The sequence below is a fragment of the Sarcophilus harrisii genome, chromosome 1 (assembly GCF_902635505.1).
Source record: "Sarcophilus harrisii chromosome 1, mSarHar1.11, whole genome shotgun sequence".
Classification (NCBI taxonomy): Eukaryota; Metazoa; Chordata; class Mammalia; order Dasyuromorphia; family Dasyuridae; genus Sarcophilus; species Sarcophilus harrisii.
This window is the reverse complement of record NC_045426.1, coordinates 645284477-645308768: the sequence shown is the minus strand read 5'-3', so window position 1 is coordinate 645308768 and position 24292 is coordinate 645284477. Positions and strand designations below refer to the sequence as shown.

Below are 24292 nucleotides of genomic sequence, written 5' to 3'. Positions count from 1 at the left end.
AGGCTGGGGACCTGTGGGGGAGAAACACTTGCCTCATGCCCTTGTAGTCCCTGTCTTCTTTTATTATATCAAATGGGAGGTCCTTCATTCTTATAGTTCCTATAATCGAAGAAGGAATCACATGAGGGAGGTTTCTTAATTTCCATCAGGATGGATATGATTCAAGTGTAGGGAGAGACTTTTTGGTAAAAGATTTCATTAAGCCCCTAATGCTATCTATATTCTCTCTTTCCCAAAGGTCATTCCTGAGGTAAGAAGCATATATATCCTATTAAGGATACTTTTTAGGCTGCAACTCAAAGTCTAGATTTTCTCTGAGATGCTGCTAAATGTAATTGGAGTCCTCTGCACTCTCTGCACCTTGTTTCCCTGATAAGAGAGGAAATGTAAGAAGGATCCAGGGAGTACACACTACTAGAAGGAATTTAGGAAGCCAAAGGGGTCTAGGCTGGAGAAACTGGAGTGGGAGACAAGGACAGATAGCCAAGAATAGGAATGGATAGGATAATCCTTCAGACTATGGGAGAAAGAATAAGGTAATGACTCGCAGGTCCTGAGATTGAACTTAACCTCAAACACTGACACTCCCTTGGAAGGAAAGAAACAAACATTTATTAAGTGATTACTATGTGTCAAGATGTAATGGGCTGAAGCTGAGCAGATGCACTGAGGTTTGGACAAGCAAGTACTTGAGGCTAATTACCAATTGGACAATACTCTATTAGCATTTGCTTGGAAAATGGCCCGCCCCGCCATTCTGTGCTGGCTCATCTTTTGGCCTATAGAGAGATTTGGAGGAGGGATTATAGGATGGAGTAAGGAAGTCAAAGTAAGAGTGACTCCTGGCTTTTGTGTGGCTGTTCCTCTCACATCCACAAAGAATAAAGATCAAGGACTTTTGCTTACCCTGACTCCTGCTGATTCTAAAGTATCCAGGGTGCTAATGCGGTCATCACACCAAGAACCATACCAAGCTCTGGAGATACAAATATAGACAAGAAAAAAGATACTAATGGGAGAAGATAACACATAAAAAAGAGTAAAAGAGGAAAGGATGAAGAGATTCAAGGGCATGGTTTTGAAGTACAAGAGTCTGGGAAAAGGTCAGCCTGAGTTCCTCCACAAAATGGAGACTTTAGGAGGAATTCACCAATGGGAAAAGAGTAAGCCCCACAGAGACATATTCCAGGTTGAAGAGACTACAGGCACATTAGGATGCTTTGGGTTGAGAAGGCCCCAGATGCTAAAGGAAGTTCCAGAAAGAGACAGACGGTGTTGGGGCATGGTTCTGAAAATGGAAGCCAAGAACAGACCCCTTGTTCCCAACAATAAAACCCCACATTTGAACAAAGAAATGTTCAGGGATTAAACTCATTGAGTGAGGTGATGCCAGAGAAATCTGGGTCACAAAACTAACATACTACCTTCCTTGAACTCTGTCAAAAAAAAAATCCAATCATCTGAGGCTCATGGGGTAAAACCTGCAAAAATTTGATGTGGGTATCAACCTACTATGATGAACATAATGAAAGTACCATGATGCCTTGATGGGAGTGAGGTGCTAGAAGTGATAATGAGGGTGAGGAATGAGATGCTGGGAATATGGATATGCCAGCAACTTCCTTGTTCATGTACCTCCCTATATTCTAAGTCAAGTTCCCCTCCTCTTGTCCTCTCCTCATGTCATTCATTCACAAGCCAGTGCATTCAATTTTTTTTTCAAGACTCATGATAAGCTGAGGCTCACATCCCATTACCCATGAAACCCTTTGCCTTCTGTGTACCTTCTCTGCCCAAACCTGTTAGTGGAAAACAAAAATTAACCTTCCCCTGATTATTAGACCTTGTGGCAGCTTGGAAGTTGTTAGATAGTGAGAGAGCAATAGGAGGCAGTTTGCTAGAAACCAAAAAGAATGCTGATCTGGTCCAGGCCTTTGATTAAGCTGATAGAGAGGAACCCTTCCCCCAAGAAGTATAAGGTTTACTCTATTCTTGTTCAATTTCTCATCTCTGAAGGAATTATGATAATTAACATTTATATGACAGTTATGTGTCAGGCACACTGCTAAAACACTTTACATATATTACAATTTTATTGTCACCCCCATTTTACAGATGAGAAAACTGAGGTAAATAGATGTTAAGTGATTTGCCCAAATCTAAAGTCAGAGTTCTTCATCCTGATGCTATTGTCCAAGAATGATAACTTTAGCATCTCAATAATGGATCATTTGTTTTCATTCCCAGACTCCAAAGGTTTAACTGTGCTAGGTAAGATCCTTTCTTGAAGGGTTGTCAGTTGTCAGAGTTGTCAGGATCATGTGCAATGGCCAGGGAGGGTTCAAAAAGATCAGGATTCAGGAGGACATGAATAGTTCCCTCCCTCAGAGGTTAAATGGCTCAATATGATCTCTTATATCTGATCACAGAAGAACTATGGGACTTGTGAGATAAATCTCAGCTTGGGATTGGGAGATTCTCCACTAAACTTGAGGAGCATAGACAGATGGATCAAAAAGGATAGGAACCAAGAGAGGAATGAAGGCTGTCTTCTGGTTTCTCTTACTGTAATAAAAAAGCAAGAGAAAAAATAATCTGACTTTGCTAGGATATAAAAAAGGAAAGGGTGACAGGATCATGCTGTGGATTGGCTGTATAGTCTGGAAGATCCATCCCCCTCCCCTCTGGAAGTTAATCTTTTCAAGCGGAGTTTGAGGAACCATGGAATTTGAAAGATAATACTGACAATGTGTGGTGGGAGGAGGTCAGACAACATCAGGACCCCTTGGGAAAGTCCACTCTGCTGCCAAAGTGATTTCCAAGAAATGCATATCTGACTCTAATCTTCCCAGCTCCCCACTCAGTAAACTTCAGTGATTCCTTTTAAACTCCAGGATCAAATACAAAATGCTCCTTTTGGTTTAACAACCTTCACAACTAACCACTTACTACCTTTCCGGTATTTTTACCTTTACTCTCCTAAATGTATTCTATGATCCAGAGCCACTGGTCTCCACCCCGCTTCCCTACTTCTTGTCCATTCACTGGCTGTCCCCTATGTTTGGAATAATCTTTCCTCAAGTTCATCCTTGAAACTCATCTGAAATCCCACCTTCTTTCTACAAGAGGACTTTTTCAGTCCTTCCCAGTCCCTCGATCAATAGGAAATGCCTGCTTTCTGAATTTATTTTGCATTTTTATGGGATATAATAAAGGTTTTTGCATGTTGTCTTCTCCAATGGAATGTGAGGTCCTTGGAAGACAAGATTGTTTTTGCTTTTCTCTGATCTTTGTTGCTTAGGAGTGTCCCAGGCTTTATAGTCTAATATTTAATAAATGTTTCTTGACAGACTGAAGGGAAAATTCCACACAAGATCCCTGGGTTTGAAGGACTGGGGGCTCTATTTTATAGTATGGATACAGACATTTCACAGCTCCTTTTCCTTAAGCGAAGGGGAAGAAATCCACCTAGTTCTCATCACTAATCTAGACTTTATGGTGAAGTAGGTGTAATCTAAGAGTGCAATATTCTTCCAAGGAAGTGGGTTAGTTACAAACCATATTCCTTCAGTGGTCTTGAGAGCTGCTTCTCACATGGCTTCTATAGCCTTTGGACAATCATACTTATCAAATTAACTTTACTGATAGTGAGTTGAAGCACTTGAGAGTCCTAACCCCAAACCCCTTCAGACCATTGCAAGTTCAGTGAATTACCTAAGTAGAACAGCAAGGGGTTGCCATCCTGTTCCAGTGGGTAGATAAGTTAATGCAGTTACAGTGATGCCCAAAGTGAGACTTTCCCAAGGAATATAAACCAAGCCAGTGAATTGTACTCCTGTCCTCCCAAAATGATTTCTGAAAGCACCCCAACAACCTCATGTAGCCACCCTGTCATGGCTGAAATGATCTGGGAGTTCCATCTGGTCCTACTTGTGATCAAGGTTGGGGAGATGTAGAATGGTGCTCATGAACCTAAAAAATTGAGATCAAGCAGATTTAGGGCATCAGGCCCTTAAGATGATGTGATCTACGCAAAGGGACTCTTTGTCCAAACATGAGGGAAAGAAATCCTTTCCTATGGGAGCTAGAGATGTGGTTGTTAAAACCTGAGGCTTCTGAAGCAGGTAGGTAAAGCAATGGCCAGAACTCTGGGCCCAGAAGCAGACCTGATTTCATGGTTATCAAGAGGATCAAGGAAGATAATACTGGTAAAGTACTTAACATTGACAGTAAGAGTCCCTTAATAAATGGATGTTGCCTTCTTTCCTAAAAAAAGAAGATATAGATGGGAAAACATTTAGTACCTTGGTGTGGAGGTTCTAGTGGCTCAAGGCAGAAGGAGAAGGGGCTGTATCCTCCTACCCTTCCTTCCCCATATCCTTTTTATTCAGACTTAAAGAGCTTGAAGAAAGAGTATGATCCATAGGGCAGGGGCCAACTTTCTCAATTTGCCCAGTTCTTGGCTCCACCATTCCTGTTATGTCTTATGCTAAGGTGGTAACAAAATAGGATGGGGACATAGAAAACAAATGTTCTCTGGATTATTGGATATAGGACTACACATTACAATTATCCAGGGAAATCTAATCCAAGGCATGAGGGAAATGGGTAGTTGATGGGACAATTCTCTACAATTAACATAGTTTGGGGAAATGAATACCCTGGGAGGCATAGCCAGCACTCACATGATGGTTAGACATTGACCATTATCTGAATCCTGGTCATGATAGACTACTAACCTTAATTGATTTTTGCATCATCTTCATCATCATCATCATCATCATTCATCTAGTATTTGAAAGCTTGCAAAGCATTTTTTAGTATTAAATTTTTTCATATTATTCCCCACATATATTATTCAATATGACCCTGTGGCAACTCTGTGAGGTAAGTGCTAATAGTAATATCTCCATTTTACAGATAAGGAAATAGGCTGAGAAAAGTGACTTGGTAGTCACACACAAAGTAAGTGTCTAAGAAAAGATTAGAACTCATCTTACTAGTTCCAGTTCTTGCATTCTCTCCCCTGTGCCTCCTAGATGCTAGACATTTTATATAACCAGGAGACTGGCTTTGTAAGGTGATAGGTATAAAACCCCAGGTGTCCTAATAAGTAGAACTTACACAAGAGATACTGGATCTACTGATTCCTACCCAAGTCACCAATACTAAACAGTACTATGTCTTGAGAAGATAAAAGGGAATCTCGGCATAAATTGATGAAGTGAAACAAGCTGGGATTCTGGTATATAACAATTCTTTTAACAGCCTGCTGGGGAAGGCAGAGAGCTCACTATAGAACTAAGCAAGATGGTGCCTACAGTGTCTGGATTTGTGGAGAAATCTGTCTCGAGAAAGTGTATCCCAGATTTTTAGAGAATGATATGAGCTCAATGACCTAACTAATGCATTCTTGCACTTCTGGGCACATGCCTGTACCAAGGGGAGAAATACATCTGAAATAGCTACATGAATTGCTGTTATCTTTGAAAGCCAGTAGGTAGCACTCTAATATTGAAAAATATCAGCTGGTTTTCATTGTCAGCCCTAGTAATCCCTATGTTTCTCCCAACCTTTTCCTTCTATTGCTTTCTCAGATTTGTATCTAATCTATGGGTATCCTGAATTTCCATAATTTTCATAATTCATAACTCATTTGTACTACATCTTATTTGGTCCTTGGTCTATATTTCAGTTCTTGGTATGAACCCAGTAGGAATATTTAAGCTCCATCTTGGTTAAATATATTTACTATAACAAGTAGAAAGTGATACTATACAGTTTAAGAAATAGAAATTCTAATGGGAAGCCCCGAATGAATTTCATGACCCACTTCTCTGTTTTGCTTTTTGTTCTTTATCTCTCTATCAGCAGATATAATTAAACTAAAAGACCACAGGATAGGTACTTTCTTAGCTCACTACACTTACCCACTTCTATCTCTTAATTCTGTGATCTCCTGAAACTCCCTGTCCTTCTAGGTGAAGTCACTGCTTGATGATGATGATGATTCTGGCCACCAAAGTGATTACTGATTGTCTAGATTACTGGGAGTGTGAGAGAATAAAGGCTTTAAAGAGAGAGAGATACCTTATTCAATTAGAATTCTGAAAGGAACTTGAGACTTCACTGGATCCTAAAAGAAAAGTGCTTTATGTTAGCTTTTCTTGTGGCTATTCAGACCCACACTTCTGTGTCCCTTTGGGGCTTAACAATTCTGACATCATAGGGGAAACATGTCAGATCTTCACAGTGGGTAGCTGTTGTACAATATGGTCTATATTCATTGCAAATAGCCTAAAAGCCTAGGGAATGTGAGCTCACCATGCCTGTTCTGGGCAGAGAGATGCCTAGAACATAGTATATGCATAGGGGAGTAATATAAGACAAGGTTGGACAAGGAGAAGGGGGGAAATAATATCAGAATGTAGAGATAAATACCAGGCAGAGGAGTTTGAATGGTACTCAGCAGGCAACTAGCAGTCACTGAATATTTTTGAATGGAAAGATCATGTGACCAGATATATACCCATAGGAAGGGTGGATTGGAGGAAAGGTGGAAAGACTATTGCAATAATTGTAGTCATTGGTAATGAGGGCCTAAATTAGGATAACGACAGTGTGAGTGGAGCAGGAGAAAGGGAAATGAGAGATACTGTGGAAATGGATTTGGTAACTACTCAAATAAAAGGAGTGAAGGAGATAGAAGAGACAATGATATTTTCTAGGTTACAAACTTGAGAGACTCAGTGAATGGTGCTGCCATAAGGAACAGGTTCATCAAAAAGATAATAAATTCAATTTTGAACATAAGGAAGCTATCAGGCAGTTGTATATAGCATGGAGGAAACAGAGGAGACAGTAGAGGTAGGAAATTGTATTAGGAGGTTATGTCAATAGTTTATGAAGGTAGCAATGATGATTCAATTTAATTCATTTCAACAAAATAGCTATTAAGCACATTTTTAGGTACTGAACCTGTAATTTTATAAGTACTTACTATGCCAATGCACTGTGATAGCAGACAAAAAAAGATTAAAAAATAAGGATCATGATGAAATTCCTCCCATCCTCCAAATTTGGGGTAGACAACTGCTCAATCTGGAGCCCTAGTCCATATAGCTGAACTGACAAAATGGAGCTCCCATTTTACTAAGCTAGTAGAAATAGAAAATGGGACATGTATGAGAGATGCTGTAAAGGCTGATAGGATTTGGCAAACAATGGGATATTAATAGTGCAGTAGACAAAAAGGTAACATTAAAGTATCAAACATGGGAGACTAGCTAAATGGTGATGTTCCCACTGGGGATATTATTGCAATAGCAAAGTCAAAAGGATGGACAGGTATTGATAATGTGAACCAAAGCACTATAGAAATGTAATGTAATCTTATTCCTAAAGGGAGAAAAGGAGACAGCAAAGGGTAGAGCCTCTAGCATTGTCCACTTTTATGGTCAAGAAAAGTGTGCAAAAAATGGAGGAAGAATGGTTAGAAAGTTTGGTAGACAACCTGTGATGTCTATGAAACCTAGGGAAGAAAGAATATTCAAAAGGGAGGAGGACTCAAGTGGGCATCAGTGAGTGGGACAGTGAGTCTTGAACAAAACACCATTCAATTTGGCAACTGGGAAATTTTGGTGGGCTTGGAAAGAGAGAAACTTTAATAATTAAGGATTTGAGAAGAGAGAATTGGTAGTGAGGGCATGGGAAAATTAAGTGTAAAGGCTTTTCCAAGAAATTTGGAGAGGAAGAGCGATGGGACAAGAGGAGAATGGAGTAGGAAAATCAAGGGAAGCTTTTTGGGGATTGGAGAGACCTGAGCATGTTTATGAACAGATGACAAGAGGCCAGCAGAAGAAAAGAGACTGAAGATCCATGAAAAAGAGAAGTGGGTTGGTTTCTAAAGCAAGAACCCAGAGGAGGCTGAAAAGAGTGGAGACAGAGACATTTGAAGAGGGATTATTAATCTTATTTGAAAAGTAGAACCATTACTTCCTTTGTCATTTAAAGTAAGGAAGAAGGAGTAGATGATAATTCTAAAAAGTAAGTAGAAGAATTAATGGTACTCCAGTTAGTCATTTAATTAATTCTTAAATAGTGAATTATTCCTAAATAGCATTGAGAATTTTGGAAGCTATTAGTGCCCTCTTCAGTGTGAAGCTTACTGATCTTTTAAGAATCAGAACTTTTTAGATTCTAATCACTGTTGATATATCTTCAACAGCACCTACAGCATAAGGCCTAATCTGTTCAGACTAATGAAGAAAAGCATTTATTAATCACCTACTTAAACATATATTAAACCACTACTTAAGCACACCTACTGCATGCTAGGCATTATGCCAGACACTGGACAAACAAAGAAAAAGATGCAACAGTCCCTGCACTTTATAATTCTATGGGAGTGGGGTGAGGAGCAGAATTTTCAACTCACATAAATATATCTTAAAAACAAAGCAAATTTATTTTTTGGGGAAGTGGCCTCAAACTTCTTCATGAATTAGAAAGTGAAAAAAATTTCCCTTTGATGAGGGGTAGGCTAGAAGTTGTAAAAAGTCTTGGTATAGTTGTGAGGCCAAATGTTGGTTAGAGAAGATTATAGACTGCCAGGTATAGGATTTGTTCATTTTGGGGGGCAGTTCAAGACTTAAAATTTCCTTCGTATGTAGGGAACTCTTGTGAAGACTTTTCTCTCCACCAATGAGGAAAAGTTCTCCAAAACTTCTGCAGTTTACAGAGTTCTCCAAGGCACTGACAGTTAAACTTGCTGAAAGTCATGTTGTCAGGAGGTCTGCATGCTGTCCACTAACTAGCAACATTGCCTTTCTCTTCTAACCTTAGCTCTAATTGTTAAGGATTGTTTCTTTAAGTAGAGTTCAAATTTGTCCCTGCAGTGCCCACCTCTGGATCCTTGCCCTGCTCTCCGGAACTAATTCAATTACACAAATATTGCCAAATTTCTGCTATTTGCATAGGGCTGTGCTGGGCAGACAGAAATGCAATAGCTTGGCTCTCTCAGTACTCATATTCTATTAGGGGAGACAATATCATCAAAGATCAAGGTAAGAAAATATAGGATATAAGGAGAGATCTGACAAATCACCAGGTTTCTGTGCAGTATGTATGTTGTGTTGCCTCTCAGTTGAGGTTTTGTACTATATATTTGGAGTCAGTGAAACCAGGTCAACTGTTTTGTGACTTTCTCCAGCAATATTCAGCAGTTCTGGAGGAGAGAGAAATCAGGAGAGTTCCTAAAAAATAAGGAGAAGCATAGTGGGAACAATGGGAGTTTCCCCAAGTAAACGGGGTAGTATTGGGTTGTAAATTATATGAGGGCTTGCTTCCATGCCTCATCCACCTCTTGTGTCTCCCTAAGTGCCCTGCCCAATGGTAGGCACACAATAAATGTTTATTGAAAAGAAAGTGGCTCAGTTTATTAACATGATTTTTTCTACTCCTCCCTTTTCCTTTCCTTACTTCACCCATTCCAAAATAGTGAGAGGCATTTAGGTGGATATAGAGGATAGAGGGCTGGATGGGAATCAGGAAGACTTGAGTTCAAGTTCAACCTCAGATACATACTAGCTGTGTTTCTTTGGACAAATATCTTTTCCTGTTTTAATTTCCTCATCTGTTAAATGGGGATTGTAATGGCAGGAGCCAATAGAGGAGACTCCTCTAGTTATGAAAACACAACGAGATAATGTGTGTATTAAGACTTTGAAAACCTTAGTGCTATGAAAATATTAGCCATTATTATTATTATGACCATTTTCCCCTGTCAATGTTTAGAAATTCATTTCCTTTAACTCTTTTATTTCACTTACTCCAGCCTGCTGACCCTCCATGGACTCTACTTAAAGACTCCCCTCATTCCATTGACAATACCCTGTTTGCTGCATTCTACATTCTATTGCAATCATTTAACTTGAGCAGACCATTTCGTTGACTCTATCCAGTTTCCTCAACAGCACTTCTTTTATTCAGCTATTCCACTTCATTGTTTCCATTGCATCCCACTCACTGCAACTAATCTACTTTACCGCATGTACTGCCACATGTTAGTCCTGCAGGCTATCATCTCTATTCGCCTACTCTTCTTCATTCACATTACCTCTTCCTCTAAAACATGTCTACTTTATTTAACCAGCATGGCATAGTACAAAGTGTACTTTGGAGTCAGAAGCTCTGGGTTGAAATTTCATCTCTATCACTTACTTATTTACCGTAGGCATCACTTCAGTTCACTGTGCCTCAGTTTTCCCATCTGTAAAACGAATAGGTTTACACTACACACCTCTCAGATTAGCTAAAATGACAGAAAAAAACTGGGACACTGATACATTGTTGGAACTGTGAACAGATCTAGCCATTCTGGAGAGCAATTTGGGACTATGCTCAAAAAGTTATCAAACTGTGCATACCCTTTGATCCAGCAGTGTTTCCATCGGGCTTATATCCCAAAGAGATCCTAAAAGAGGGAAAGGGACCCTCATGTTTTCCCAATTTATTGCTTCCCTTCTAATCTTGTTTGCATTAGTTATGTTTGCACAAAAGCTTTTTAACTTAATATAATCAAAATTCTATTTTGTGATCAATAATGATCTCTGGTTCTTCTTTGGTCACAAATTTGAAAGGGCCCTACATGTGCAAAAATGTTTGTGGCAGCCCTTTTTGTAGTAGCAAGAAATTGGAAACTAAATGGATGTCCATCAATTGGAGAATAGTTGGATAAATTGTGGTATATGAATGTTATGGAATATTATTGTTCTGTAAGAAACAATCAGCAGGGTGATTTCAGAGAGGTCTGGAGAGACTTACATGAATTGATGCTGAGTGAAATGAGCAGGACCAGGAGATCATTATACATGGCAGCAACAAGCCTATACAATGATCAATTCTGATGGACGTGGTCCTCTTCAACAATGAGATGATTCAAACCAAATCCAATTGTTCAATCAGCCATCTACACCCAGAGAGAGGACTGTGACAACTAAGCGTGGACCACAATATAGCATTCTTACTCTTTCTGTTGTTGTTTGCTTGCATTTTGTTTTCTTTCTCAGTTTTTTTATCCTTTTTGACCCAATTTTTCTTGAGCAGCAAGGTAACTGTATAAATATGTTCACATATATTGCATATAGCATATATTTTAACATACTTAACATGTATTGGACTACCTGCCATCTAAGGGAGGAGGTGGGGGGAAGCAGGGGATAATTTGGAACAGAAGATTTTGCAAGTCAATGCTGAAAAATTACCCATGGAAAATGGGTAGGTTTATTAGAAACCTATTCATTTAGAAAATGAAGAGGTTTAGCATAAATGACCTTTGGGTTCCCTTTTAGCTCTAATAATAACAATAGCAAGCATGTACGTAACATTTTGAGGATTTGAAAGTTTTTTAATGAATATTATCATATCACCTTTTTTGGGAGATACATGCCATTACATACGATTATTATCCTCACTTTACAGATGAGAAAACTGAAGTAGATAGAAATTAAGTGACTTGTGTAGAGTCACAAAGCCACTGTCTGAGGCTGAACTTGAATACAAGTCTTTTTGACTATTGGATCAATGTCTCATCTACTGCACCAGCTGGTTGCTCTGAATTTCTGTGCCTAGCATTCTATGAACCATTCCAGATCACTTATTCCACTGTGACTGCCCCAGTTGACAATGACCTCTCCTTCCTCTCCATACAAACATAGTGTGGACATTTCATCTGGCCCATGGTTACCTGAGAATCCAGAATAGCTATTGGATCTGTAAGATTAACAATGTATTCCTGAAGCCATGGTGCTGCCCTGAAGAACTAGTGCCCAAGAATGTAGTTTCCTCAGGGTCTTGGGATGCAAACAAAGAGAGATGACTGGATTGGGGTATACCTAGGAGAGCTAAGAATAGAAAGGCCAGATCTACCTTCTAATCTATGCCGGGTTGGACTGTTTAGCTTATTTATATTTATTATAGTACATCAAGATGCTGATCTATGCTCCAAGGACTCGCATACTTTAAGATTCTGGTTGCAGATCCTACATCGAAACTAAAGGTAATTTTTTGAACACCAGTAGGGCTAGAAGTTAGCCCTGCAGGCAGAGTTATTCTGGGTTAACTCCCTTCTCTTGCCCAAGTTTACATCTGTTTGCTTCATGCCCCACCCCCTCCTAGATCAGGGTGGGGCGTGGGTAGACCACACTGCTTTCAGCTGCCTACTTAAAAACACTTCCTTCTGGGCAGAACTCCTTTCTACCCAGATATTATCAGCCCTGGTCTGCAACTGCAACTGTGCAGACCCCATCCTTCCTAGAGAATCCTGCCAGACTCAGCAGCATGTCTGCCAGGACCCTCCCTACTCTTGCCAGAATCTACCTCCTGGGTGTACTCCTCTCCATTCTCCCAGGTATCTGTCCTCTTCTCACTGCTTCTCTCCTCTTCCTCACCCTCTCTATAGGGCTGTAGCTCTAGTTAGCTTCTAGATACCTCTATCCCTATCTCTTTCCTGTCCTCTCTTCTCTGGTGGTGGGGGCCATAAAGTTTAGCTGCTTCTTCTTCCAGTTGCTTGAATTCCTCTCCCAGGAAACTGGGACTGCAATTTCTAATTGGCAGCCAGTTCTCTCTCTGTGCTCCCTAAGCTCCTCTTCCCATGGAGGCTTTGTATAGGGCTTACTGTCCTTGGTATGTCCTCTGCAGGTTCCGAAGCCCAGATGCTAGTGGAGAAAGGAGGAAAAGTGACACATGAAGGCCAGTCCGTGACCCTGATCTGCCAGTCTGTGACCTCTAGCTTTAACTTCAGGGAATATGCCATATCCTGGCACTGGAGCCCAACTGAGAGCCACAGGGAGCTGGTGGCCAGCATCAGCCCAAAAACTGGCAGTGACAAAACATACAGCTCCAGGATTCAAGGCAGGGCTTTCATCTCCAGGAACAATATGGAGAAAACTGTCTCTCTGACCTTAAACCGGCTCCAAAAGGAGGACTCAGGCACATACTACTGTGCCAGACTCACTCTGCTAGAGCCCAGGCAGAGACCTTAACACAAACCTGGGATTAAAGCCCCAGATAACTGTGCTGTGTGGTGTTCTGTGAGTATGTCTGTGGGGAAGGGAAAAAATAGGCTCTCCATGTATGCATTTTTGAGTGTTCAGAGAAGGGAAGAGAAAGGCTCCATGTGTGTGTCTGTGTGTTTACATATGTACCTGTATACAGGGAAAGGAAGAAATAAATTATGTGTGTGTGCTAAAGTAAGAGGTAGGATTTTTCTTCCAGCCTGCAATGTTCCTTGGCAATCTTGAGACTCCAACCATTGTTTCAGTCTCAATTGATGGCCTCTACCACCCTTCCTCATGTGCCCCAGGGGGGCACCCCAGGGGGGTTACACCCCAGGGGGTCACACCCCAGGGGGGTTAGAACTCCAAGCCTGATTCCTGGGAAGATAATCAGTGACTAAGAACAGGTAGAATTCAGGCTGAAATTCTGCTGTGAGAGCACCTTGTTGGTACCATGAACCTGGTCCTGGATTTGGGTCAGCTGTGGGACCAAACAAGAGGAGCAACCCCATGCTCCCTTCTAGAAGGCCTCCCAGCTCAGGGAAGCAGAAGAGCTAAACGTCTCTACCTTAAGTAGTTCAAAGTCTTAGTTCAAAGGAACCCAGAAAGGATTGGTTTCTGTCCTCAGGAGGCCTTTACTTTACTATTACTTTTTGAAGCAGGAGGTACAAGTGAGAAAACTGATTCACAAGAGGGGAGAAATGGGCTTGGAGTTACCAAACTTAAGCAGTAGAGACTTAAATCCATTCCTTCCACTGCAATGTATAGATTGTTTGCTGGCTTGTAAGATCTCATGAACAGTCCTTTTTGAGTTCTTTCAACCTATGATTTGAATCTGAGTGAGGGAAAGGCTCCAAAGATCCTGTCAAGGACAAATTCTTTAAACTTGTGTTATAACATTGTTACTATCAAATCCTTTTGGGACTCTCAGTACTACGGGCCATGCACTGCTCTGTAGTCCAGGATGCTGTGTAAGGTTCAATGAAGGGAAATATACATAGCAAGGAGGAGCTCAAGGAGAGATGCCTTTGGACACACCTCCTCTAGCTGTATCTCCAGGGCGCCTAAGTCCCACGAGGCTATTTTATCCATCATCCATACCTTTACTAAGGACTGGCATATTCTGCAGGTGCCACATGATTAGGACCAACCATTAAATATTATCAGTGAAAACTGCTCCTGCTCTTCCCAGTCTTCCTGTTAGCTTCAGGAAGCAGTGTGTGGAGGACAGGTTGATGCCCTTGTCAGGGTTATTAGTAGCTGCTGCCTTCTTGATCCTACAGCCAAGCTCTACTGCTCTTCCTGCTGTACTACCTCTCACTCATGGAGCAAGGATTTCAAAGAACTTCAAAGAAGTTCCTTGGAGTGATGAGAGGGAAAGGGAAGGGACAGTATCTTTGAATCTTGAAGGATGGAAAAGAATAAAGAGGGATTTGAATGGAAATTGAATGAGCAAAGAACCCCAGAGGCCAACTGCATCCAAGGTTTAGGTTATTTACTTTGCTCTCTGCTCACAAATCTACTGCAGCTCCTATAGGATAAGAACCAAATTCCATAGGTCATCTTTGAAAAGTCCTTGAGTTTTGCCCTCTTTTGCCTCTTTGCTCACAGTTCTCCTCTCCAGATTCTCATCTTCAAACTCATTTCTGGATGTTCCCATGGATTTTATCCTACCTGCAATGGGCCCTTCTTATTTCTTTTTCCTTGCTTCATCTATCATTGCATTTTCAAGGCTCAGTTTAAGTCTCATTTACTCTGGCAGTAAATGATCACTTCAGCCCATTTTGACTGCTTCAATCTCCAAATTCAATTCAATTGTTTTTCCAATGGTGCTCTTATCTGCATATTTTATGCTACTTTTTTTGTGCCCATTTTATCCTAAAGAAGGAATTATTTTTTATAGGCTGACCATGGAACTCTGGGACTGGGAATTGTCCTCCCATGATGACCACATGATGATCAGAGACTTGGCAACAGCATGGATGGGAGTGTGAATAATGAGGATCTTGTACAAAGGGATACTATTTAGCACTCCATTTCTATATTCTTTCCACTTCCAAAATCTTCAAATCAATTCAGGTTTCCATGATTCATTTGAATTGTTGCAATGTCCTCCTATCTGGTCTCCCTGCTTCAGATTTCTCCCATGCCAATACATTCAACATATAGCATGAATTTTCCCTCATCTGATCCACCTTCTCAATATTCACCTCTCACTCACCAATAAAACCTCTCTTTTTATCTACCTCATTTTTTAGTTTTATTTAATCTCTCTTTTATTCCATCGAATGAGATCCTAGAGTGCAGCAACCATGTTTGACTCATGTTTGATCTTTTCCTAATTTTTAGAATTGGAAAAAAAAAACGACTGAATTTAGAGTTAGGACAAGGTCATATTATAGAGGGCTTTGAATGCAATTTGGGCTTTATCTTATAGGCAATGTGAAGTTATTAAAAGGTTCTGAGTAGTGAAATGATGGGATCATAACTTCTTTGGTTTTTTCCAAGGCTGAGAACAGTTACCACCTCCCATGGGAAGATCCATTTCTGAATCGACATCATTGGCAGTGTTCTGTCCCTTTTTAAATTAATTTTAAAAAATAGAATAGTTTAATATTTTATTTCCCACCAATTATATGTAAAATCAAATGTTAGTATTTGTTTTGAAAAATATTTCCTTACTTCCATGCCTCCATGAGGCATTGAGAAGACAAGTAATTTGAGATAGGTTATATATGTGCAGGTATGAAAAGCATATTTCTGTATTAGTAATATTATGAAAAAAGACACAGACCAAAAAAATCCTCCAAAAAATAAAGTTAAAAAATATTTACTTCAATCTGCATTCAGACTCTATTGGTTGTTTCTCTGGAGATAGATAGTATTTTTCATGATAAGCCCTTTAGGATTGCCTTGGATCATTGTATTGCTGAGAATAGCTAAATCATTCAGAGTTGATTATTGTAGAATATATTACTGTGTTATGTTTCGTATATAATGTTCTCCTGGTTATGCTCATTTCACTTTGCATCAATTCATGTAATTTTTGTTTTTTTAAGAGCATCCTTTTCATTTTTTCATTTCCTTTTTTTTTTTTTTTGAGGCAATTGGGGTTAAGTGACTTGCCCAGGGTCACATAGCTAGGAAATGTTAAGTTTCTGAGACCAGATTTGAACTCAGGTCCTCCTGACTTCAGGGCTGGTGCTCTGTGCACTGCACCATCTAACTAACCCCCTTTCATCTTTTCTTATAGCACAATAGTATTCAGCAAAATCATATATCACAGCTTATTCAGCTATTCCCAAATTGATGGATATTCTCTCAATTTCCAATTCTTTGCCATCATAAAAAGAACAGACATAATTCTGAATGATTCAGAACAGAATGAATTAGTTCAGAATTCCAACTAATAATGGAATTAGTTCATTATTCCATCAACAATACACCAGTTCTCAATTTTCCCATACCCTCTCCAACATTTATCATTTTCCTCTCCGGTAGTATTACCCAACCTGATAATTATTAGCCCATATCTCAGAACTGTTTTAATGTGTATTTATCTAATCAATGATTTATAATATTTTTCTATTACTATAAGTAACTTTGATTACTTCATCTGAAAACTGCCTCTTCATATCCTTTGACCATTGGTTGGAGGATGGTTCTTATTGCTTTTTTATAAATTTGAATCAATTCTCTACTAAATGTGGTAGACCAAATGTGGTCTTCATCACCCTTCTCAAATTAATTGTAAGTCACTTTTTTTGTGGACTTGTATCTTATTTCATTTCAGTAAGCAAGCATTTATTGAACACATCCAATGTTTAATATATTAGATACAGTCACAAAAACAAAAATGAAAAAAAGAGATTCTGTCCCAAAGAAGCTTCAATATTGCTGGAGGGCACAATCTTTATGCATAAAAGTTAGTATAAGAAAACCAAAGGAAGGAGAGAACATTAATCACTAAGGGAATCAGTAAAGTCATCCTTATGATATGAATTGATCTTTAAAGGAAACAAAGGCTTCTATGAGGTAGAGTGAACATGAAGAACATTCCATATGAAGTTTGTATTTTATTTCAAAGGCACTGAGGAAGAGTGAGCTTAGTGGTACATATCAATATTTCCTATATTTCTGGGGAGGCCAAGGTTTGTGGATTGATTGAGCATCATTCTGGAATTAATTCGTTAATAAACTGATAAGATGTCATCACAGTAAGTCTAGCATCAATATGATTAGCCCCTGAGGGGGAGGGCACTAGATTACAAAAGAAAGAGTGTCCTGACCAGGTCAGAAATGGAACTGGTCAAAGCTTCCCTATTAATTAGTTATGGACTCAGGCCTGTGATTGGCCATTGTACTTCTACTATGGATGAAATTTAGAGATCTAGTCTCAAAAAACAGAACTAAAGCCTATTGAAGGTCACTGAAAGTACTTGGGGAGGGGAGTGAATTAATCAGACCTGTGCTTTAGGAAAATTAGTTTGGCAGCTAGGTGGTGAATAGATTCAAATGGGGAGATCAGAAGCAGAAAGACAAATTAAGAAGCTACAGCAATAACTTAGTTAATAAGGTCTAAACTGGGGTGTTTGCAGAGAAAGAGACAGAGGAGAGATGTTATAGAAGTGGAATTAATAAAATTGGTTATTGATTAGTTATGGGATATGAAGGAAAACTAAAGGTCAAGGATGACTGAGGCCATTAGGAAGCATGGAGTTGGAGCCAGGAAGATCTGAGTTCAAATTCTGTATTAATTACATTTATTAGCTGTGTGACCCTGGACAAGTCAGTTAATGAAGATCATGGTAACACCTGCCTTCAAGGGTTGTTTTGAGGATCAACTAAGAAAATATTTGTAAAATTCTTTGCTAGACTTAATATCATTGCTAGTTATTATTATTATTACTATTATCTCTGTTGGATCACTGTTTCTATTAATATGTTAACTGTAACAGTAAAAAGAGGGATACAAATAAAGCCCAAATAGTCCCTGCCCTCCAGGAGCTTACTGGGGAAGACAATCTCTATCTATCTGTCTGTCTGTCTGTCTGTTTCTGTCTCCCTCTCTCTGTATTTTTCTTTGTGTCTTTGTCTCTATTTCTCTGAATCTCAAAAATAGGAAATAATCTCAGAGGAAAGGCACTCATAGCTGGGGGTGGAATAGGGTGAGGTACAGCAGGGAAAGGCTTCTTGAAGAAGGTGGTGTACCTTAGGCTAGTTTGATGATTCAGCTTAAAGAATAGAAAGGAATAAGACCCATTCATAGAACAACTGGCAGTTAGCAAAAGGTTTACTTCACCATAGGATGGGAACTATGTTCTGCAGGGATGTAGCATTGGTTCAGTTAGAACCAACTAGATCATGCTGGTGTGACCTAAGGCCTAAGAAAGGACTTTCTGATACCTTATGATCAAGTTTTTGTACATAGCAATGGTTGAAAATCATAGCAATGGTTTGAGTCTTAGTTCTTAGAAGATTTTAAGTCTTGAGGATAATTTCAATGCCTTTTAGGAAAGAACTTGCCTGAACTGTATGTGGTAAAGTCTTAGAAAAAAACTAGCCCAGCCAACATAGTAGGATCCTCATAGCTTTTGCTCCTGGGAAATGTGACTTCAAATTTGACACTTACTATTTATGTGACTAAGAGAAATCACTTCCTCTGTCCGGGCCTCATTTCCTCAACAGTATGTGAGGAGTATATGGCCCTAGGTAAAATGTTTATATCCAAAATGATTGTCTAAATATTGCTTATGGGAATAGATGTCTTTGGTATCCTACCTACTTTGCTCAAAGACAAATTTTGTTTCCTGCCTGGAAGAGAGCAGGAGAAGGGATAAGAAGGCAAGCTATTCAGTTCTTCTCTAATATGGGGCTACTAGACCAAGATTATATCTATTTCCTTCAATCTCCTCAGACATTGCTTGTCTAGAAGCAAACACACACACACACATACACACAAACACACACACATACGTGTGTGTATGTGTAGACATATAAACACATATAATGTGCATATATATGTATATGTATATATGTATGTGTACACACATCTATATCTATATATGTATAGTTTTAAAAGTGACAGCTGCTAGGTCCCCTGGTCACTATTTCTTGAAGGGGGAGGGTATCTAAAGCTTACATCTGCAGGCTTAACTCCTTATTACAAAATATTAGTTACACAAGAGACCATCACAAATTGTGAATATTTATCTAAGTGCCTAGCAAACAGAAATTTAAATTTTACATAGTAGCACATACCTAGAAATCAATAATGAAACAAATCTTTTAAATGAGAATGAGCTGAGATCTCCATCAATCAAAAGAAAGACATAATCTCAACTAAGGGGAAATTCCCTGAAGTCTCTAGGGAAACAATCTGTAAATCAGGGACCTTTTGTAGACTCAGTCTCTCCTTTTCTCCCAGAAGGAGTATCTATCTCCTTTGGCTCCTTGGAATCAATATTAAGAATTTGGAGTTGAAGATGATTCTGGGAAGATGAGTAGATCAGAAAATTTCAAGCTCTCCAGATTTCTCCCACAAACAATATAAAATTGCACCTCAGGACAAATGGATACTAGTGAAAAACAAATAAGACTTGAGAAAATACAGGAGTCTGATGTAATATGATTTTGTGGTGTAGTGCTCTTTGGTGGGTTTTCTTGGGGTCTCTGGAACAGCCTTTCTTTCAATTCAGTAATCACCACAAGAATAGCCAGGTGTTAAAGTCCAAAGTCTTTATTTTTTCCTTCATCTGGTGCTCAGCTAGCTTTTTCATGGCCTTCAGAAGGGACTTGGTTTCAGTGGAGAAAACGCAGTAGGACAGGCCAGCCACCATGAGGCTGATGACGATGGAAATGAATCTCTCTCTCTGTGGCTTTGAGAACTTGAGCTCCTGCCTACAGTCCTTTATCTTCTTTGGCTCTCAATGAATCCCACCTGGCTTATATGCTCCATACTGAGTATAAAGCAATCATTATATCACTAGGAAACCATTATTTGTTGTAAGATTAAATCAATCATACTGAACTTAGAGAACTATTAATCACCATGCTAAACTAGATAACCATTGTCTTGTCAATTCCACTGACTTAACACGTTGTAAGAATCTTTGTTTCAGAGTTCTGGCCCATAACATTGTGGTCCCCTGATTTTAGGGAGGTGGGCTTCTGTTCTTCAATGAGTCAGGAAATCCTAGATCTTTTGGTTTTGGAATCTGCCTCAGGTAATTCCCATGCCCAATTTGTCTGATTCTGAATAGACTTATTTCTCAGTTCATTGCTGACTGATGATCTGGTCAGTGATAATCAAATTTTGGAGACCACCCCTCAATCTGGAGACTATTCCCTAGCCCTACCCTTGAGCCATGGGATTAGCATGTCTATGTTAGAAGCTGGGTAAAAGTATCTCCTTAGCTTCTGTTTCTTTACTGAATTCCCTTGCAATTCAGTCTGCTTTGTAATGGCCTTACTGTTACTTTCAATAAACTTTTCCCCTTGACTAAGAGATGTCTTCAAGCCTTCAAATTCTTTTGAGACCTCATAACACTGGTCTAGGACCCCAAACCTTTGGGGTCCACTCTTCTCAACCACAATAGAATCTCCTGGGATAATCAGGGAAGTCCTAAAGAAAGACTCCAGGACTGAGGTTTGGCCAGTGTGAAATGTAAACACCAACATGATAACTCCTTTGAAATAGCAAACAGATAGCCCTGGGGCCAGCTGTGTTGGAAATAGCTTCAGCCCCAACCTGCGATTTTGGTCTTGGAAGAATGAAGGAATCTCTGCTGATTAAAAACTATCAGGTCCAGCTAGTTGCCTAGACACAGCCCTGGATGAGAAGAAACCAGCATATCCTTGATGAGTGCAGAAGCACTTGGGTAGAAACACTTTCAGTTACAGGACAGGTGGATGGAGTTCTTGTTATAAAGTTCCAGGCTTGAGGGGAGAACTGAAAGAAGACCTCAAGATGAAGGCACTCTTTTCACCCCACCCCCCCTCAGGATTAACAAGTCTTATTTTAAAAAAAGAGTAGACAAAGGAGAAGGAACCCAAGCATAGAAAGTTATTATGGGGACTAGGGAAGAGGAGCTTATCTTCAGAGGAGGATACTGAAGCAAAAAAGCCTAGCCTACTTCAAAGAGTAACATTAAATGATTAGCTGCCCCCAAATAATTTATAAAATCAAAAAACCTTTAAAAATCAAATAAAGGAGATTGTGAAAAAACTAAAAAAAAATCCAAGAAAAACAAAAAGATTATGAAAAGAAAATCAATCAACCAGCAAAAGAGACTGAGAGTCTTAAAGAAGAAAATGACTTTGAACATTAGAGTTGGGGGGTGGGGGGTGGGTGGAGAGAAGATAGGTGGTGCAATTTAGTACCAGCCCCGAAGTTGGGAAGATCTGAGTTCAAATCTGGACTCAGATACTTAACACTTCCTAACTGTGTGACCCTGGGAGTGTCACTTAACCCCAATTGCCTCAGGAAAAAAAGTTAAAGTTGAGCAAGGAGAAGTCAATGAAGTTATAAAAGACCAAGAAGTAATGAAAGAACATGTAAAGAGAATGTGATACATGTTAAGAAAAACAATAGATATGGAAAACACATCAAGAGGAGAAAACATAAGAATAATTGACTATCTGAAAACTATGTCCCCCCCAAAAAAAATAATCAAAGGAAACTGTCTTTAAATGATAAGGGGAAAGTTGAAATTAAAAAAAAAAATCTAACAACTATCACCTGGAAGAGATCCTACAAGGGAAACATAGGAACATCATTGCTTGTTAAGGGGCAGGTCAATTTTCTGAGAGCCTTCACAGCTGTGGATCATAACATCTGAAGGAGTTGCAAGGTAGCCTTTGCTGACACAAGTGTTGCAGATTGGGAATGAGATAAATTGGAGGCAGAGGGAAGAAGAGAGAGATCAGACCTCTCTGACCTCTAAATCAGAGAGGTCAGAGAACAGTAACTACCTTTCAGTCTCCTCATAAAATCCTCTCACACAAGGAGGTCCATTCTGCAGGTCTGGGTTGGATCAGCAGCCACTGTCAGGTGCTCCCCATACCATAACAATTGCTAAGTTGTGGAATCCCCAGATCAAAGAGAAAATTTTATAAGCAACTACAAAAACAATTCAAATTTCATGGAGCTACACTGAGACTTACACAAAACTTGTCATTGACTACAATAAAAGACCACAAGCCCTAAAATACTATCTATTGACAATAAAAAATTGAGGTTGTGACTGAAAATATCATATTCAGCAAATTAAGTATAATGTTGAGTGAAAAAAAATAGACATTTAGCAAACTTTCGGAGTTTCAGGATATAGTTAAAAATAAACCTGAAGTCAATAGAAAATTTAATATATAAGAACCAACATCAAAGGCTGATTTCAAGGGACTCAATAAGGACAAAATCTTTATGTTCTATACATGGAATTGTAAACCATATCTCTAAGATTGTCATTAGTATTGGAGTGGTCCAAAAGAAATGTTGGAATACAGCTGAGTATGATGTGATTATAAAAAGCAAAGTTATATAGGAAAAGGTAAAAAGAATAATTATGCAAATTATGCTATAAGAATTAGGAATGTGAGCAAAAAATGACATGGAGGAATTAGATAGGGAAGAGGGCTAGTAGTTCTGAAATCTTACATTGGGAATGGGATCTATACATACCAAGAAGGGTTTAGCACCCTCCAAAATCTATAAAGAAATAAGAGGAGGAAAGAATAGGATAAGGTGGAGTATAGAAAGGTATATAGATTAATAGGGAAAGGATAAAAAGGTAGGGAAAAAATAGAGTGAGATGATATGGGAGGAATTCTTGGGGTATGGAAAGGTTAAGTAATAGCAAGGTCAGTTAAAATGTAGAAGTAAAAGAGTTAGCAAGGAGAGGAAATAAGATAATGCATATAGATGTTATGCTCTATGTGTGTGTATGCATGTGTATATAAATTTACATATATGTGTTTATATCTGTGGTCATGTATGTGTATACATACACACATATGTCTGAGTATGCATGTATATGTGTGCATATGTAAACATAAATATATCTGTGTTTGACTGTAGCTTGCTTGGGGGAGGTGAAGGGCAGGCGAAGAAATGGAAAAGAATAAAATAAAAAGTATACAGCAGAGAACAAAAGATAACCATCAAGGAAGCAAAGAAAAGATAGATAGTTCTGAATACAATGTGTTTTATTATTATATTGGTTTGTTGAAATGGAAGTTTATTGTTACATATTTTGAATCCTCTTGAATATTCTTCTGTGCACATTTCTTTTTGTTCCTGTCTTTTTCATTTTTCTTTCATTTTTTATGTTTTTGATTTAAGCTTTAAAATAAGAAATGGGAAAAATGTTTGATAAAAGTATTGCAATGCGATTGATTTCTTTTTGTAAAAAAAAAAAAAGAGTTTGCAGCTGCTTGTATGTCTCTCTATTAATGTAGGGGTGAAGAATCTGTATCTTTTCCAAAGTTCTTATGTCAATTCTCCCCTTAGTGTTGGCTCATCATTCTTTTTCTATTAAATAGGAGATTGTTACGTAAAATTTTCATCTTTGAAACTCAGGTTAAAAGTACCATAAGGGGGTTAGAACAGATAGCCTCTAAGATCCCTTCTAGTTCTAATTCTATGATTTAATCTTATTTCTGATTTCTACAGAGATTTATGTGTATTCTTTAAGTCTCTGTGTAGTCTTGTCATTTGGAACTATTCCCAGGGTTTATGTCAAACTATGTGTCACTGTGTGACTAGTTCAGCAACCACAACAATACAATTTCTGGAGCATGTGAAACAAAAACCCAAAGCAAATTGGAGAGGATGTGCTGTGGGAAAGTACCTCACTTTTCGCCCTCTTGTCCCAAGATAGGTTTATAGGAGGGAGCTCCTTGACCTTAGGATTATTCTCATTTGTTCTAGAGGAACAAGGACAACAGAGGAGGTAATATGAGAAACTATATATTTGAATTATGAGTCTAGCCCAGGATAAGTTCTTGGTTTTTCTCTATTCCTTGTGTTTGTTCAAAGTTCTTTGGGAAAAAAAAAAAAACTATTTTTCATTCTAGTTACCTGAGAAGGAAAAATCTTCATGTATTTGAAGGATGACCACATGGAAAATAAATTAGATATCTGTATCTTTTTCTGAGAAGAAAAAAACCTCAGACAATAAGTAAGTAGGCAGAAACAAAAGAGGCAGATTCTAGTTTAATGTGAAAACTAGAAAAAC

At 38.9% G+C, this 24292-nt stretch overlaps 1 gene segment (V, D, J or C); it reads left to right on the top strand.

Annotated features, from left to right (window-relative positions):
• The first annotated feature begins 12206 nt into the window (after positions 1–12206).
• LOC100935651 lies at positions 12207–15296 on the top strand. The segment is given in 2 exon segments: positions 12213–12409; positions 12700–13242. Coding segments are annotated over 2 exon segments (414 nt in total).
• Positions 15297–24292: the final 8996 nt, after the last annotated feature.